The sequence below is a fragment of the Lathyrus oleraceus genome, chromosome 6 (assembly GCF_024323335.1).
Source record: "Lathyrus oleraceus cultivar Zhongwan6 chromosome 6, CAAS_Psat_ZW6_1.0, whole genome shotgun sequence".
NCBI lineage: Eukaryota > Viridiplantae > Streptophyta > Magnoliopsida > Fabales > Fabaceae > Lathyrus > Lathyrus oleraceus.
This window is the reverse complement of record NC_066584.1, coordinates 4,704,164-4,723,014: the sequence shown is the minus strand read 5'-3', so window position 1 is coordinate 4,723,014 and position 18,851 is coordinate 4,704,164. Positions and strand designations below refer to the sequence as shown.

The window sequence follows — 18,851 nt, the reverse complement described above, 5'->3', positions numbered from 1 at the left end:
ACGAAGTAGACAAGAAAGAGGTCAAAATAGGAGCAGGCTTGGAAAACAGTGTCAAAGGAAGATTGATTCAGATGTTACATGACTATGTAGAGATTTTTGCTTGGTCTTACGAAGACATGCCAGGACTGGATACTGATATAGTAGTGCATCGTTTGCCGATGAAGGAAGATTGCCGTCTTGTTAAGCAAAAGGTTTGTCGCATGCGTCCTGAAATGTCTGAGAAAATCAAAGCCGAGGTTATGAAACAATTTGATGCAGGTTTTCTGGCTGTTACTTCTTATCCTCAATGGGTTGCTAATGTGGTACCAGTGCCAAAGAAGGATGGTAAGGTGCGAATGTGTGTAGATTACAGAGATTTGAATAAAGCGAGTCCCAAGGATGACTTTCCTCTTCCGCACATTGATGTTCTGGTAGATAACACCGCTCAACACAAGGTATTCTCATTCATGGACGGATTCTCAGGTTATAACCAGATTAAGATGGCGCCTGAGGACATGGAGAAGACTACGTTTGTGACGCAATGGGGCACTTTCTGTTATAAAGTAATGCCATTCGGTTTAAAGAATGCAGGGGCAACGTACCAGCGTGCTATGGTGGTTTTGTTCCATGATATGATCCATCATGAAATAGAAGTATATGTGGATGACATGATAGCCAGATCTCATATTGAAGGAGAACACCTCGATCATTTATACAAACTGTTTGAGAGGTTGAAGAGGTACAAGTTGAGATTGAACCCGAACAAATGCACCTTTGGAGTAAGATCCGGTAAGCTCTTGGGCTTTATTGTCAGTGGTAAAGGAATTGAGGTTGACCCGGCTAAGGTGAGAGCTATTCAAGAAATGCCAGTTCCCCGTACAGATAAAGAAGTCAGAGGTTTCTTGGGACGCTTGAATTACATCGCCCGATTTATCTCTCATTTGACCGCTACCTGCAAACCCATCTTCAAACTACTGAGGAAAAATCAAGAGATGATATGGAATGATGAATGTCAAGAAGCTTTTGACAAACTCAAGAAGTATCTCCAGGAACCTCCAATTCTGATACCACCAGTTGAAGGAAGACCTCTAATCATGTATTTGACCGTGTTAGAAAATTCAATGGGGTGTGTGTTGGGGCAACATGACGAGTCTGGTCGAAAAGAGCATGCAATATACTACCTTAGCAAAAAGTTTACCGACTGTGAAACAAGATACTCATTGCTCGAGAAAATTTGTTGTGCTTTGGCCTGGGCTGCTCGCCGACTAAGACAGTATATGTTGAATCACACCACTTTATTGATTTCTAAGATGGATCCTATCAAATATATATTTGAGAAACCTGCCCTCTCCGGAAGAATAGCAAGATGGCAGATGATTTTAACAGAGTATGATATCCAGTATACTACCCAGAAAGCAATCAAAGGAAGCGTGCTAGCTGATCATTTGGCTCATCAAGCGGTGGATGATTACCAATCTATGAATTTTGAATTCCCGGATGAGGATGTCATGCTTGTTACTGATTATGAAGAACCTGGACCGGATGAAGGACCCGAACTGGGATCCCGATGGACTATGGTTTTTGACGGATCTTCCAACGCATTGGGCAACGATGTTGGTGTGGTCATTATTTCTCCCAGGGGTTGCCATACGCCTTTCACCGCTAGGCTATGTTTTGATTGTACCAATAATATGGCTGAGTATGAAGCATGTATTTTGGGACTCAGAGCTGCTATAGACCTAAGAATCAAGTTTTTGAGTGTGTACGGAGACTCAGCATTAGTAATCAGTCAGATCAAAGGAGAATGGGACACTAAACATCCGAATCTCATCCCTTATCGAGAGCAGGTGTTAACGTTAATCCTACACTTTGAAGAGATTAAGTTCGAACATATTCCACGAGAAGAGAATCGGTTGGCGGACGCATTGGCTACCATGTCATCCATGTTCAGAGTCAGATGGGACAGTGAAGCTCCCATGATCACCATTGAACGATTAGATGAACCAGCATATTGTTATGACCTTAATACTGAGGGAGTAGAGGAGAAACCTTGGTGCCACGAAGTGAAAAGATATTTAGAAACTCAGGAATACCCTGAAGGGGCATCCATCAATGACAGAAAATTTCTGAGGAAGTTCTCCGCTAAATTCTTTTTGAGTAATGGAATATTATACAAGCGTAATCATGATTCGACTTTGCTTCGTTGTGTGGATAAAAAGGAAGCAGAAAAGATTATGGAAGACATGCATGACGGTATTTTTGGGACTCACTCTAGCGGACATACAATGACCAAGAAGATTCTGAGATCAGGGTATTATTGGTCTACCATGGAAGCCGATTGCCACCATCACTCCAGATAAAGTACATGTGCCTCCTGCTCCATTAAACGTGTTGACAGCTCCTTGGCCCTTTGCAATATGGGGCATTGATATGATCGGGGAGATTAATCCTACCGCTTCTAATAGACATCGTTTCATCCTCGTTGCTATTGATTACTTTACAAAATGGGTAGAGGCAGCCTCATTTGCTTCTGTCACCAAGAATGTGGTGGCACGATTCATCAAGAATAATCTCATTTGTCGATACGGCATCCCTGAAAGAGTTATCACTGACAATGACACTAATTTGAACAACAAGATGATTACTGAACTCTGCACGCAGTTCAAGATAAAACACCATAACTCTTCTCCGTACCGGCCAAAGATGAATGGCGCCGTAGAAGCTGCTAATAAGAATATTAAGAAGATTATACAAAAGATGACAGTAACATACAAAGACTGGCATGAGATGTTACCATTTGCTCTTCATGGTTATCGCACTTCAGTACGCACTTCGACAGGGGCAACTCCTTTCTCTTTAGTCTACGGAATGGAAGTCGTCTTACCGGTGGAAGTTCAGATTCCCTCTCTAAGAATCATGAAAGAGACAGGTTTAGACGAGAATGAATGGATTCAAACTCGACTCGATCAGATAAATTTGATTGATGAAAAGAGACTTGCGGCTGTTTGCCATGGGCAGATATATCAGAAGCGCATGACCCAGGCATTTAACAAAAAGGTCAAGAGACAGGTGTATCAAATTGGCGACTTGGTGATCAAGCGTATCATTCTACCACAAGGTGATCCCAGAGGCAAATGGACCCCCACATACGAAGGGCCATTTGTAGTTAAGAAGGTATTCTCTGGTGGAGCCATGATACTTGCTACAATGGATGGCGAAGACTTCCCACATCCCGTGAACGCAGACATAGTCAAAAAATACTACGCATAAAAGAGACCCGCTAGGTCGACGTACCTAGGCAAAAATAAGGGCATCCCGGCGAACCAAAAGGGTTCGGGTAAAAATTAGGGATAAACATATAAAAATGTACACCCGGCAAGTCGAAAACCTGAAAAGGCGGCTTGGGCAAAAAAGGGTATCCGGGTGGACTGAAAACCTGAAAAGGCGGTCCAGGCAAAAATTAGGGATTAAAAGCGTATGACTATGTCCCGTTCTCAGTCAGCTTCACCCAAGTCAAAGGGACTGAACAAGCCAATCACTTCTATCCGACAGCAGGAGATGAGACGCTTGAAGACATAATGACAGTAGCAGAATTAAAATCAATAGGACTTTTCCTTCATAGCTTTTTCTTTATGTTCTCGACAATTTCCTCTTACTAGGATTTCTGTCCCCGTGTATTCAAATTGCCTGTTTATAGGCCCTCTTTCAAAATCAATACAATTTCATTTCCAAAAAGATGTTTTGTTTTACTTTTTCTGTTTTGTTTGCATAAACGTCCATTGATTTAATTTGAATTAATATATGTATTTGAATATGATTGATGTTTACCAAAATGCATGCATAAAATAAAAATAGCGATTACTACAAGACTTCAGGATCGAGGTAAGGTCTAACCATGCGTTCCAATGAATCCGGTTGCTAATTCTATTCCCCAACAAAAACCAGCTATTTCCCAGAAGAGGTTGGCATCACCAGACAGACTGGTCATCTCTTCCATCCCCAGCCCGACTCTGTTGAGTGTTTCCACCATCAGACAGAAATCAAGTATCCCTAGCTAAGAAAGGGTCATCAATACAAGTATCTCCAACCAGAAAATGGGGATTTATTTTCCCCAGGGAGTCGCCAGGAAAAACTTTTCAGACGCATAATTCATTCATTACATCATTTCACAGCATACGCATGCATACATTGTTCGCATTTATTTTCATAAGCATAAAATATCTCATGCATCATGACATGGCATGAAGCTAACTTTATTTTTCAGGTTAATTATCCTCCGGATACAGTCCAAATAAAGATCCATTCAGACGGACATCTTTATCGATTACGTTTACATCTTTCAGATATAATCCACATGAACATCCGTTCGGACAAACACTCTGATATTCTCCTAATGGTGGCATCTTTAAGCCCATCCCAGACATTTATTGCAAATCCAACATGTACAAATATTGTCAGATATAGCCTAACGTACGGTTCATTCTGATTCAGCCTAACAATATGGTCCCTCCAACTGCTCCAATACGGTCTAGCATACGACCCATTTGGATGTTCATCCCATCGGATACGATCTAGCGTATGATCCATTCTGATCTTTATTCCTCCGATACTACCCAGCGTACGGTACATTCTGAAACGTGGTCTAGCGTACGACTACCCTTTCATCCTCAGATACAGCCGGATGTACAACTCATTCTGCAACTCGGATACGATATAGCGTACGATCCATTCTGATCTTTCATCCTCAGTGAAGTCACCGCCTAAGGGACAACTCACTCTGCTATTCAGATACGGTCTAGCGTATGATCCATTCTGATCCCTTATCCCCAACAGCGTATAACACACTCTGACTCCCCAGCGAAGTCGACAGCCTAATGGATGACTCACTATACGGTCTAGCGTATGACCCGGTATGACACCCATGTCTTCAGATATCGTCTAATGTACGACGCACTCTGAAGCTCTCATCATCGAACTTCCTGGATGGCATCTTTAAGCCTATCTTCATCAAGACTAACTGTTGATTAACAAGTGAAAATTTTGGGGCATTCTAAGTGTTCAATAATCTTCCACCTCCAGACCACGAATGGCGTACATACCATTCTAACTCTCTCGGTTCAAGAAAATTGAACAGGGGCAGCTGTCATACCCCAAAATTTGCCCGTTAATTTTGCAAGACATTTTCGAGGCACTCCAACTCATTACTCAAGGCATTGATCTTAAAGGAACAAAGACCCAGTACACAGGTGGTCAAATCCAGAAAATGGCTTAAAATGGCTTGCTCGCTAGGCGAGCAAAATCATTCGCCTAGCGAACTCTTCGCTGCACCACTCGCCTAGCGAAGCTTGCGAATACCAGAATTTTTGGGCTTCATTCTGAGCCCATTAGGTCACAAAAACTATTATAAATACCAAGGACCTCATTCAGAAAAGGGGAGAACGAAAAGAGGAGATAGAAAGAAGGCACAGCAAACCCTGGAGACTAACCCAGAGAATTCAGAGCAACCCTCAAGGAAACCCTGAAGGAAACTCATCTGCACCAAGGTTACCTCCGCCCAACTCAATCCGGCGCCAACCCTAAGAGTGACTTGCCAATTCAAGGTTGCAATTCAATTGCAAGCAGGTTTGCATTACCATTACCGCTTTATGTTCTTAATTTGCATGTGGCATTATGATTGAATTTATAAAAATATCTTAAGTCTTGCATGTGAATTTAAGTATGTATGAATGTCTTGAATGTTTAACCATGTAATTTCTATGATGGATGCCATAGGATTTGGAGCTTTCTGGAATTGTACTGTTATTAAAACCAGAACCCGCAGCCGCTCGCTAGCACATCGCTAAGCGAGCATGTAGCGAGCATTCGTTAAGCCGTCGCTAGGCGAGGCAGGAGCGAACGTGACAGTCGCTGATTTTTTCGTTCTGATTTTTGCTTATCTGACATGTTTTATTGTAATCATACATTATTCACCTAACACTATTTCTGTTGTGATGCCTTTTGTTGGGTGCAACTCTTGACCGCACCTTGATTTGGTATTCTGACCTGTTTGCTGAATTTTGTAAGGGTTCACATATTCCCGAGAAGGTAGCTTGCTAGGTATTCCACTTTATTTGTGGGATACCCTTGTGGAGATTCACCCTAATTACCTAATTGATTATAACGTGGACCTAATTACCTAATTGATTACAACTAACTAATTGATTATAAAATATTGCCTTTGAATATGTGATCTTGGACCTCTCTTTGTTGCCTCACGATATTACGGTATTATGGTCATGTCCCGCGAATGTGGGGATACACTTAGCAAAGACCCTTCGATTAAATCGTCATGTCCCTATAAAATAAATCATTGTCCCTCGGATGTTGCCTGCGAATATATGATTTTGTCCCTCGATGACCCGTCGTTGTAGCCTACGGTTAAATGATGATCGTCCCTTCGAATGCTAAGGTATCCTTACAAATGTTGCCTTCAATGACCAAATGATGACCCTACGATCTCCCTTTACATCCAAAGGGATAAGACTACTTACTTCTCAATAGTAAGGACAGTTTTACCCTCATAAGGATAGGAAATGCCCATAAAGACCTTGGGTGGGTATAACTCTTAAATGCTGAATCACAACTCAAAATACTTTTCACACCTCTCACTTTGCAAAACATCTACTAGAAAATCACCACTTGGTATACATTCATACTAGAATCATTACCAAGTTATATTTTTCTAAACAGCTTTCAAAATAAAACGAGATAAATACTTTGTATACATTCGTACAAGAATCATTACAAAGTTAAACTCTCTTTTCAAAACATTTTTTAAGCAATTCACAAACACTTTTTTCAGACAAACATAAGTGATCAAGCAATTAAGAGCCCATGGATAACCATGGATACAAAGGGTGCTAACACCTTCCCTTTGTATAATGTACCTCCCAAACCCAAAATCTAATTAAGGTCTTTTCTGTTATTTTCCACCTTTCCTTATTGGATAAAAGAAAAGTCGGTGGCGACTCTTGCTATCCGCGACATTTGTTTTCCAAAGCAAAAGCACCCAAAGTCAGTTCACCGTATGACACCCACCAATAATCAATGGCAGATTTTCTAGAACGAGGTGGAACAAACTCCCAAGTATGGGTATCTAAAGCTATCATTTCATTAATCATGACTTGTTTCCACCCTAAATGAGATGGATGAGATGATACTTCATGAATTGTCTTAGGAATTGAGACGGTTGGAAAATATATTATTTTCGATTTTATTATTGTCTTTAATACTACCTTTATTTTTCTTTATTCTCAATTAAGGATAAAATAAATTGTAATTATTGTATCTTCACTATATAAACCAGCTAAGGCTGATGAATAAAATATAACAGCTTTTACCAATTTTTTCTAATATGGTATCAGAGCACTGGGTTAGGGGTTACCGTAAAAGCTTTCCTCAACCTATTTTTTTTTGGGTTAGGGGTTACCATAAAATTTCCCTGAACATATTTTTTGACCCAATTCACATACTCTATTAACCTTCTATGGCGAATGACAACAACATGTGGCCTCCCCTATCACAAGCCTACACTGGATCCAAGCATGGCGACCAACCACAATCTGATTCAGGCGGTGGTCGTGGAAACGGCGGTGGCCGTGGAAACGACGGTGGCCACGGAAACGGTGTACATGAGGAACCGTCGGTGGTCATAAATAATAGCAGTAATGACGACCAACAACAATCTGATTCGGGCTTCAGCCGTGGAAACGGCAGTGGCCGCGGAAACGGTGTACATGAGGAACCGTCGGTGGTCATAAACAGTGGCAGTAATGACGACAACAATGGAAACACAAAGCATCATCGTTCCCAGTTTTCAATACAACCTTATAAACCATCAAAGCCTTTTTCTATTATACACAGTGATGTTTGGGGCCCTAACCGTACAAGTACACTCTCTCTCAAAAAATGGTTTATCACATTTATAGACGACCATACAAGAGTATGTTGGGTGTACTTGTTAAAGGGAAAATCAGATGTTTGTCAGGCTGTAAAGAATTTTGTTTTAATGGTGCAGAACCAATTTCAAACAAATATCCAAATCTTTAGAAGTGATAATGACAAAGAATATTTTAACACTATCCTGGGTGATTTTTTTTCTAAAAAATGGGATTGTTCATCAAAGTTCATGTCCTAATACTCCTCAACAAAATGGAGTGGCCGAAAGGAAAAATAGACATTTACTAGAGGTTGCTAGAGCTCTACTTTTTTCAAATAAAGTACCAAATTATTTGTGGGGCGAAGCTGTTTTAACAACTGCGTATTTAATCAACAGAATGCCCTCCAAAATTCTCAATTTTCAAACTCCTATTAACGTCTTCAAAGAATGTTTTCCTAGTACTCGTGTTTTAACTGGTTTGACTTTAAAAATCTTTGGTTGCACAACCTTTGTTCATGAACATAAAAATGTTGGAAAACTTGAGCCACGTGCTATAAAATGTGTCTTTGTTGGATACTCCCCGACCCAAAAAGGATATAAATGTTTTGATCCAAAAAATAAGAAAATGTTTGTCACTATGGATGTTACATTCTTTGAAAATAAACCTTTTTTTGATGACACTCATCTTTAAGGGGGGAAGATAAACGAAGACTCGTTTCAAATTGAGGACATGAGTTTTTTAAATAACTTATCTTTACCAATATCACAAAATTCTAAGTTTTTTACACCTGCACCAACAGAAAATGGCCGCGATTCTTTATTTGATCCTACTTCTGTCATGAGTAAGGAACCTTGTGAATCCGAGCCTACATTTTCTCTTGTAGAAAATAATGAGAATCCTGAAAACGATGATAATGATGATCTAATTGAAATGCCACAAAATAATGAGTCACTTCAACAAAACAAATTTGAATTAGGAAACGGGACTTGGAAAGGAAAGGTTTTTGTGAAAAAGCACCATAAAGGAAAGGACAAGTCCACATCTCAACACTGCCAGGAATCTGAACCAGGGAATAATCAATTTCCTAACAAAAGAAAAGGTAAGTCTATCTCTGTTTCTGAGAGTCGTATTTTGTATCCTGATATAGATGATCCTGTTGCCATTAGAAAACCTGTCAAATCTTGCACTAAACATCCCATGTCCAATTTTATATCATATTCAAATTTGTCTTCATCTATGTCTGCCTTCACTTCAAAATTGTCTAGTGTAGAAATTCCAAAAAGTGTACAGGTTGCTCTAGAAATTCCAAAGTGGAGGGAAGCTGTACTTGAGGAGATGAAAGCTCTAGAAAAGAACAAAACTTGGAGTGTTACGCCACTACCAGATGGCAAGAAGACAGTTGGATGCAAATGGGTGTTTACTATGAAGTATAATTCAGATGGGTCAATTGAAAGGTACAAGGCTCGCTTGGTGGCTAAAGGCTTTACTCAGACCTATGGTATAGATTACTCAGAGACATTTGCTCCTGTTGCAAAATTGAACACTGTCAGAATTCTTTTGTCTCTTGCTGCTAACCTGGATTGGCCTTTGCACCAGTTAGATGTTAAGAATGCCTTTCTTAATGGCGATCTAGAAGAAGAAATATATATGGACATTCCTCCTGGCTTTGAAAACAAATTTGGATCAAATGTGTGCAAACTAAATAAGTCTTTGTATGGATTAAAGCAGTCCCCTAGAGCTTGGTTTGAAAAATTCACTCAGTCCATGAAGAAACAAGGGTACATCCAAGGACAGGCTGACCACACCTTGTTCACAAAATTCTCCCACGATGGGAAAGTTGCTGTCCTGATTGTTTATGTTGATGATATTGTCCTTACTGGAGACGATACAGTGGAAATGGCAAGAGTAAAAGAGAAATTGATAGTAGACTTTGAAATCAAGGATCTGGAATTCATGAGATATTTTCTAGGTATGGAGGTTGCTCGGTCAAAAAATGGTATTGTGGTTTCACAGCAGAAATACATTATAGACTTGTTGAAAGAAACAGGAATGAGGGGATGTCGTCCTGCAGATACCCCTATGGATCCTAATGCTAAACTTTGGGGAGAAGGTAATGTTTCTGTTGATACTGGGAGATATCAGAGATTGGTTGGGAAATTGATTTATTTGTCACACACCCGACCTGATATTGCTTTCTCAGTTAGTGTAGTGAGTCAGTTTATGCATTCTCCTTTCGAGAAACATCTTGAGGCAGTATATAGGATACTGAGATATTTGAAGGGAAATCCTGGAAAAGGATTATTTTTTAAGAAGACTAGTGAAAAAAATGTGTCTATCTTCACCGATGCCGATTGGACAGGTTCAGTCACAGATAAAAGATCAACATCTAGATATTGTACCTATGTTTGGGGTAATCTTGTGACATGGAGGAGCAAGAAACAAGGAGTTGTAGCAAGGAGTAGTGCAGAGGCCGAATTTAGAGCTATGTCTCAAGGTATTTGTGAAGGATTATGGATCCTTAGAGTCCTAGAAGAACTTAAGATGAAAATTGAGTTTCCATTGAAATTGTACTCTGACAGTAAAGCTGCTATTAGCATAGCTCATAATCCAGTTCAACATGACAGAACCAAGCATATCGAGATTGATCGACACTTCATAAAGGAAAAGTTAGATGCGGGAATCATATGTCTACCCTTCGTGACTTCAAGTCAACAAACTGCGGATATCCTGACCAAAAGCTTGGCAAGGCCTACTTTTGAGTATTTGATAGACAAGTTGGGCATGATAGATATCTATGCACCAACTTGAGGGGGGTGTTGAAAAATATATTATTTCTGATTTTATTATTGTCTTTAATACTACCTTTATTTTTCTTTATTCTCAATTAAGGATAAAATAAATTGTAATTATTGTATCTTCACTATATAAACCAGCTAAGGCTGATGAATAAAATATAACAGCTTTTACCAATTTTTTCTAATAGAGATAAATGACAAAGCAGACACAAAAGCAAAGTAAAAGGGAGACATTAACACATGTTGAAATAAAAAACGATGTGGAGATAAAGAATAACACTAATACCTCTTTTGAGTGTTAGAATATCTCAAAAACACATATTTGCCATCTAGTGTAAACATTTTATCATGGTACGAAACATCTAAAGTCGAACACATAAAGAGGGACACCATACAATGTTTCCTTAAGAAGAGTCACTGTGAAATCTTATTATCCAATATTGAGGATAGCACGCATTTATCAAATAACTAATAATGGGAATAACATCATCCAAAAATATAAAGGGCATGTAGGCATTGATCAAATAAGGTTCGAGTTGTATCAATTAAATGACAGTGTTTTCTTTCATCGACGTTATTTTGTTATGGTGTGTGTGGACAACTAGACTGGAGTATAATACGATGAAAAACCATGATAGAGTTGAATGAAGAAAAATATTATTTTATGTTGTCACTCTACAAAATTCAAATTACTTGTCCAAATTGATTATATCTCTAAATAAAACGTTTGATAGACATCAAATAATTGTGAACGATCCCTTCAATAAAGTGATCTAGAAAAATCATCAATGAATGTAACATAATACATGTATTCCAAAGGAGACGACATCCAACTAAGACCGGAAACATCATAATGAACAATATCAAAAAGTGACATGGATCCTTTTATTGGAGTTGCTTAGAAAAGATGCTATGACATGTTTGCCAATTTGACATGACTCACAATCCAATGACTTTAAATGTGAAGTTTGATGAACCAACACCTTTAATTTATCTAAAATTGGATGACCCGAACAACAATGAATTATATTCAAGGATGCATAAACACCACAAATGGTGGATGAATGATGAAGGTGTGATTCAAATCACATTCCAAATGTATTTCATGCACTAGGATCATACATAGAGAAAAATTCGAAAGAGAATGTTATGGAACAATTGAGAAAGCGAGTAAGTTTACCGATTGAAATCAAATTAAAGGGAGAACCAGGTACAAAACACATAATTTAATGATAGAGGTGGTAAAGGTGAAGTTTGATCAATAGCAATAACTTGTGCCTTAGAACCATTAACCAGAGTAAAATTGAGGTATTTTAGGAGTTGATTAGAAATAAGAAACAGATTACCAACTCCATGAACAGAAGCACCAGAATCTAAAATCTATGAACCCACACAATGAGATAGGCTAGGCAAGTCGTGGAATTACCAAAATGAGCCAGAGCAGTTGAAGATGAAACATATTGGACAACCATCATTATACTAATCAAAATTACCTTTGAATGACATTGGAAGACAAATTTGTAGCAAGTGGTAGGCTAAAGTGAAAAGAGAATGGCCAGCAAAGCCTTAAAACACAGCAAAAATAATTGAAAGAGACAACCAACTACAAAGAAAGCTCTAAATAACCTCTCAAAATTGAGACTCACGTGCTATTAATGTTCCCAAACGACACAAAACGGAAATACTCTTAATCTTGTGGCCATGGGTTTGTGCCCCACGGTAACCAAATGCCAATAAAAAATATTAGGGTTACCCTAGCCAGTGGAACCCTAAGAAAAAACTATACTCTAGATACCATATTAAATGTATTTCTTGTGTCATTGAAAAGGTTGAAAACAACTATTTATATACATAAGCAATATAGTCTAAATAGGAATGCAATCCTACTATAATTCCTAAGAATACTAATAAATCAATTATAATAAATATCAATATCTCATCAGTTAGTAACTAAACGCTGTTTAAAAACAAAACATTGGGCTGAATATGTATGATAAACTGTGGTTGCAAAGTGCAAACACACTTTGCATTGCCATCCTTCAAGGTGTCAACATTTTCAAGGGCTTGCTAATCTGATTATGACTTCAGTCCTTCAATAATTACATACATATGTACAGCTTTACATGGGACCTGTTATGCTGCAAGCCAAGTGTTTCTCACCCATGGCCTCAATCATAACTGAGGCTAAACTGTATTAATCATTTTATACACCACCGAATGACAGATATATGAAAGTTAATGTTAAATAAAATTATACACACATGTAAGAAAGTCAAGGTCGTGATACACACAGTTGCCTCATAGGTGTAAGCAATCTTGCATAACGTAGGGGCACATGAGCCTTAATGTATGTCCCTTGCTCTGTATATTCCTATATACAAATTAGATAAAATGTCAGGAAATCCATCAATATCAAGTAGGAAATCCATGATATGCTAAATAGTATAGAATCTGCGGTGCAGACTATGATCAACGGGTAGCAAATGATGGACAAAGGTATTTACTTACAGTTTTCTCAACCATTCCAACTTGGTGTATGGTGCTGAGAAGGTCCCCATTTTCAAATGGTAACAAAGCTTCCACCCATACCATTGAGTCCTATCAAAGAATAACATAATTTCGACTGGTAAATGCAAACCGTTCTAACAAATAGAATACGTGATATGGAAAGACAAAAAGTACATTTAAATTATATCAAGACTGGCTTCAACTTTGTACCTTTAGTTTGTCTTGAATTGCATCACAGAATTCTTGTAAGCCATCGCCACTTAAAGCAGATATGCATACAACATCATCTCTTTTTTCAGCTTCTAGCCTGATTTTCTGGGGATCACTAGCCTTATCAATCTGACATAAGAAAGAAACATGCCAGAATGTTCAGGCTGGAGTTCATGTTGTAACAGTTAAACATCAACCGCGCAGTAAAGCTTGTCAATTAAGGGAAGAACGGATCCCAGTCCTCCTAAAGAACTAACAGAGTGACCAACACCAAAAGCAATAGAAGAACACATCAGTCTAATTTTAAGAGAAGAATTTCACTGCTGAGAGAAACTGATAAACAAAATTAAAATGACAGCCAATTTTGAACCAAAAGCAGTACATAATCCAGGAGCTGATTTTAAAGCATTATGGTTACTCCTCAATATAAAATAATGATGATCTTATACAATGTGATACTATAAAAAGAAACTATGCATAAAAATCCTTGAATGGAAAACATTTTGAGATTAAAAGCCAAACTCCTCGTATTACCCTCATGAACCAACTACCCTAGATGCTATAGGCATGTGAGTGGTTTATTGCTATGACATATCCTCTCACACAAAACCTTTTGGTTTGAAACAAGGACAATGCATGGACCCATCTATCTTCTGCTGATTTGCTTTTACAGTTTAGAATGGGGGGGTGACAGTGTGATAAACTTGGTTTACAGAACATGAATAGACTTTTGGCCAGAATCATCTAAATAAATTATTTGGCAACTCCGCTTTTCATTGTTGAAGTCCTTCACATAAGTGGGCTCAATTTCATCCCAAATATGATGTTATTGAGATTCTGATAATGTTAAGAATAGAAATAAACTGGAGTTGACAAGGATATCATTATATTTTTCATAGAATGAATCAATAAAAAAATTCGAAAATGAATTCATTATAAAACATGAAAGACAAACTGCAACAGTTATGTGGCCAGCAAAAACAATTTTCTAATACCTTATTCCAGACCATCAATCTTGGTATTGATGATACATCTAGTTCTGACAGAACTTTGTCAACAGCATTTATCTGTTGCTCAACCAGGGGGTGACTGCAATTTTATTAAAAATTTGATGACTGATGAGATATGTTGTAAGTCAACAAGTTATTGTCTATTTCGTCTAAATTTCCTTTCTCTACAAATAAAGTGACTCCCATAACTTTTACTGATATATAACCTGATATCAACAACATGAACCAGAAGTGATGACTCTGATATCTCCTCGAGTGTGGCTCTGAAGGCAGCAACCTACAGAGAGCAGACAAAATGACAATTTTGAGGAATTATTTCATAATTTGGGTTAAGTTCTAATGGAAAAATTTCAATTTGATTGTAAATCATGTCAAAAAACAATATGAGAAATCAATTGTATAACACCCAAAGCAAAATAAATTGCAAAGGAGGTATCTTTCTTACTAGTGTAGTAGGTAACTTCTGAATAAAACCAACAGTGTCTGTTAGGAGAAACTCCTTTCCATTCTTCATCTGGACGAAAGCATATAAACAAAGCACAACATGTTAAAATACCTATAATTCAATCCCCACAAGACTGAATTTATTGCATAACTTAAAAACATCATTAACAACGGATTTTAGACATCCTACAGCCAAGGAACACTGTAAACATAGGAACTGACAGCTGAAGGTAAATGTTGGTATAAGTTTTTGGACTGGTTCTTCAATAAAAATAGAATATAAGCTGGTATTAGAGTTTCATTACAAATTAGAAGCACATTCCCAATAGTTGAAATCATTCAACAATGAACATAATGTATAGGTTGTGAATAAAAATGAGAAATTATCCAGGTAAATTTTTGACTGACCTGTACCCTCCTTGTAGTTGGATCTAAAGTTGCAAATAATTTATCCTCAGCAAGAACATCTGCTCCAGTTAATTGATTTAAAAGCGTACTCTTACCAGCATTTGTATATCCGACCTAAAATGATGGCAAATAAGCATATATCATCATCTTATACGGAATGCATTACAATAATGCATATCCAATATCTGTCTATAAAAATGTTAGAAAACTAACCAAAGATATCACTGGCACAGGTACTGAGACACGCCTATTACGATACTGCTTTCGATGTTTCCTAACAGATTCTAGCTCTTTTTTAAGAACGCCAATCTGTCAAAGCCCGTGCATAATGTATGAAATTGGTAAGTTACTAACACAATATTACACTAGCATAAATCAAACAACACCAATAATGAACGCATCTTTCTATGCTTACTTGGTTACGCAAAATACGTTTGTCCACTTCTATTTGTTTTTCACCCATTCCTTTCACCTGTCCTCCTGATTGACGCTCAAGATGAGTCCACATTTTTGTTAGACGAGGTAATTGGTATTCCATTTGCGCTAATGAAACCTAGAGATCAAAAAGTAGAATTGTCAGAATAGGGGTTTAAATTTCTCCTATTTGCCAAGGTTGTGGTTCAGGTAATAACATGAAATATGTATGTGTGTGTGATTTGGAGATTTTCATCAATGCATTTTGCTTTTCTAAGGGTATCAGTACCTCTAGAAAAAATAGTGGCTAATATTTAGCAACATGCCCCACTTAAATTGAAATATAAATACAAAACATCATTTCTGTCCATACTTGACTTTTAAATTTTATTATTTTACTTGATCAAAATCTAAAAATATTACATTTCAAAACAAACTAAAAATTATAATGATTTTTTTTTGCAGAAAATGATCAATTAATTCTGATTAAAATAGATACTGAAATAAGTGAAGACATAAAACCCCATAGAAAAGTCCTATTTTGCATTTATATGTCAATCAAGTGGATTACATTATCAAATTATTCGAGATACTGATTAGTGATAACCTATTAAAAACAAAAGATACTGGAGAAACCTCCTTTTAAATTTATAATTGCCTGTAAAGATGCTTCATGTGTTGCTGCTCGCTGATTAAATATATCAAGGATGAGAGCAGTTCGATCGCAAACTCTCACATCTCCCCCAAAAACCTTTTCTAGGTTGCGCAATTGCCTATAATTAGCAGGGACCAGTAATTTTGTGTGAGATTCAGAATGGCATTCCTTACACAACAATGCAACTATAATAATGTATTCATTTTTGGAGAAGTGGGCCAATATAATGCAATGCAGAACAACCTGGAACTATAAAAGAATAAAGGAAAATAATAACAAATATACGGCATAGTCTAAGATACCTCACAACCATCTTCCTGAAAATCAAAAGTTTCCAAATCATCATACTCAATTATACTGGAAACCAAAATTTCAGTCTGAACCTCTTAAGCAACCTGGTTCTTACGGTTCCAATCATCTCAAATCAAAGCTAGAAAAAAATCAAAATGCTATTTTTTTATTGTTGTTGTTGAAAATTTTGTGGTCAGTTCTGAAGACAAACCAGTTTCAATAAATGAAGTAGTCAAATGTCAACAACAAAATGACAGCATGGAAAAAAATAGACTTAACAGGAAGTGTGCAGTTGGATCATGGCGTAGCATAAATGTGAGACACAGAAAAAAGGTCCCTTACCCAGCTGATAGCTCATCATCAAATATCACAGTTTCAACATCCAATGCATTGATTGCACTCTTAATTTCAGAAACTTTGCCGGAGCCAATGTAAGTCCTAGGGTTTGGAGATGCAAGCCTGTACCATTTAGATTAACTCTGAAACTGAGTCAAATGAAAAAATGTTGTCCCAAATCTCAACAGAAGAAGAAAAAAGGGAACTGGGACATATGTATCCAGCAATGCCAATGTCTCAAATAGAAGAAAGATATGATTCATAGTTATGGACTGTAAACAATATTGTGCAATGCAAAGCAACGACAGCCTTAATGGAAGCTTCAATTAGTTATCATCACCAGCATGAAGAAAGAGAGGAGTCTGAGGGAAAATGTGGCATATTAACTGGCAACTAAGGTCCATTATCTCCATCATTAGGGCACAATTCTTCCAAACTCACAAAAATAAAATAAAAAAGATAGTGGGAAAGAAGGCAAACTACATATAAAGCAATGTACGCAAAAGCAAGCATGAAGATGCAATGTTCTATTAAAATAAGAAGAATCATAAACTTAAGCAATGAAATACACCAACAACAACATCATATAGACTAAAAGAAAGTTGAATCCAATTTCAGGACAATAAACAACACTAGAAGAGTTTATAACTATACACCGACAATTCAAGCTAACAGTATAATTAATTTTTATGTGTATAATATCCAATCATATTTCAATGTTTTCAATGTCTTACCACAACGTAAATAGATTTTGGAAAATTATATTAGAACGTGAAAATAAGATAAGATATATGTTTGGAATTGGATTAACTAATTTGAAGTTATCTAATAGCATAAACACTTATGAGACTATTTGAGAATCTCAGTAAATCAGTTCATAAGCTTTCAAATATAGAAATGAAGAATAAGAAAGAATAGAAAAACGGTTTACTTCTGATATGTAGAGTCAACAACCAGTAGTCCAGCCGTATCAGCTAACTGTTTCAATTCACTCAAAGAATCTTCAATACCAAAAGAATCACTCACATCACCTTTACGCTCAACACCAACCAGATAAGCTTTCTCTTCAAAAACCTAAAAAATTAAGCAAACGATAAGAATCAAATCGAAGAGAGTGAAATTGAAATTGAAATCGAAATTGAAAATTGAAAATCACTCACCTCTTTACCGTTACGGAGCTTGAAGCGGTTATCGAAGTTGCTACTGTTATCGTCGTTTATGTCTTTCTTTTTTTTAAGCTTATTATTAGTAGTAGTTTTATCGTCACCGGAGAGAACAAGTGGAGTTGGAGGAGGTGGTTCTTCTATGTGCGGCGGTGTAGGGTTTTGTGATAAAACGGCGTCGTTAGAGGAAGAGAGTTGAAGTTGAATTTCGCGCGGTGTAGCGTTAAGAGATAAGGAGCGAAAATTGAGAAAATGATGATAGCGTAGTTGTTGTTGTTGAAATAGAAATGTTGATGGTAATAATGGTAGTGAAGAAGAATAAGAGGAAGTGTGAAGGCATGCGCATGTTTTCATCATCTCTGTGTTAGAGCTGCTGCTTCGTTTTTGCGTATGCTTGTTAATTGTAGTAACTAACTTGTGGCTGCCGATGGTAGGTGTATGAGGCCGTTAAAAATAAATTAAAAGGATCTCTATTTTTTTTTTTTTTATAGTCTACTAGCGTTCAGACGGGCACTCGGGCACTCGTGAGTACCCGTCTGCCCGCTTTTTTTAATGCGCACATCAGAGAAAAATAAATATTTATTTTTATTCAATGATATTACACTTAACAATGTTATTACACTTTGAGATTTCTATTGTAGGTCGCATTAAAAATAATGTTATTACACTTTGAAAATGATAAACAAAGATATTCAAAATTATATTGGAGCATGCAAAGT

General features: G+C 37.3%; 1 protein-coding gene across 1 annotated transcript; it reads right to left on the bottom strand.

Moving 5' to 3' along the window:
- Window positions 1-12,668: 12,668 nt before the first annotated feature.
- Window positions 12,669-18,584, bottom strand: LOC127092423 (uncharacterized). Its single transcript, XM_051031289.1, has 13 exons — window positions 18,130-18,584; window positions 17,901-18,043; window positions 16,976-17,092; window positions 16,346-16,460; window positions 15,689-15,826; window positions 15,487-15,582; window positions 15,274-15,387; window positions 14,867-14,935; window positions 14,628-14,698; window positions 14,407-14,500; window positions 13,412-13,540; window positions 13,202-13,291; window positions 12,669-13,064 (listed from the first exon to the last, which is right to left on the bottom strand). The coding sequence occupies exons 1-13, from the start codon at window positions 18,487-18,489 to the stop codon at window positions 12,966-12,968; spliced, it is 1,635 nt and encodes a 544-aa protein (XP_050887246.1). The 5' UTR covers window positions 18,490-18,584; the 3' UTR covers window positions 12,669-12,965.
- Window positions 18,585-18,851: the final 267 nt, after the last annotated feature.

What these genes read in the sequence shown, in the direction of transcription:
- LOC127092423 (XM_051031289.1), bottom strand. Translation starts at nt 18,489, where the DNA reads ATGATGAAAACATGCGCATGCCTTCACACTTCCTCTTATTCTTCTTCA. An exon ending in GATGATGAGCTATCAGCTGG is followed by an intron (nt 16,461 to 16,975) that starts GTAAGGGACCTT and finishes TGCTAATTATAG; the next exon opens with GCAATTGCGCAACCTAGAAA. An exon ending in CACATGAAGCATCTTTACAG is followed by an intron (nt 15,827 to 16,345) that starts GCAATTATAAAT and finishes TTTGATCTCTAG; the next exon opens with GTTTCATTAGCGCAAATGGA.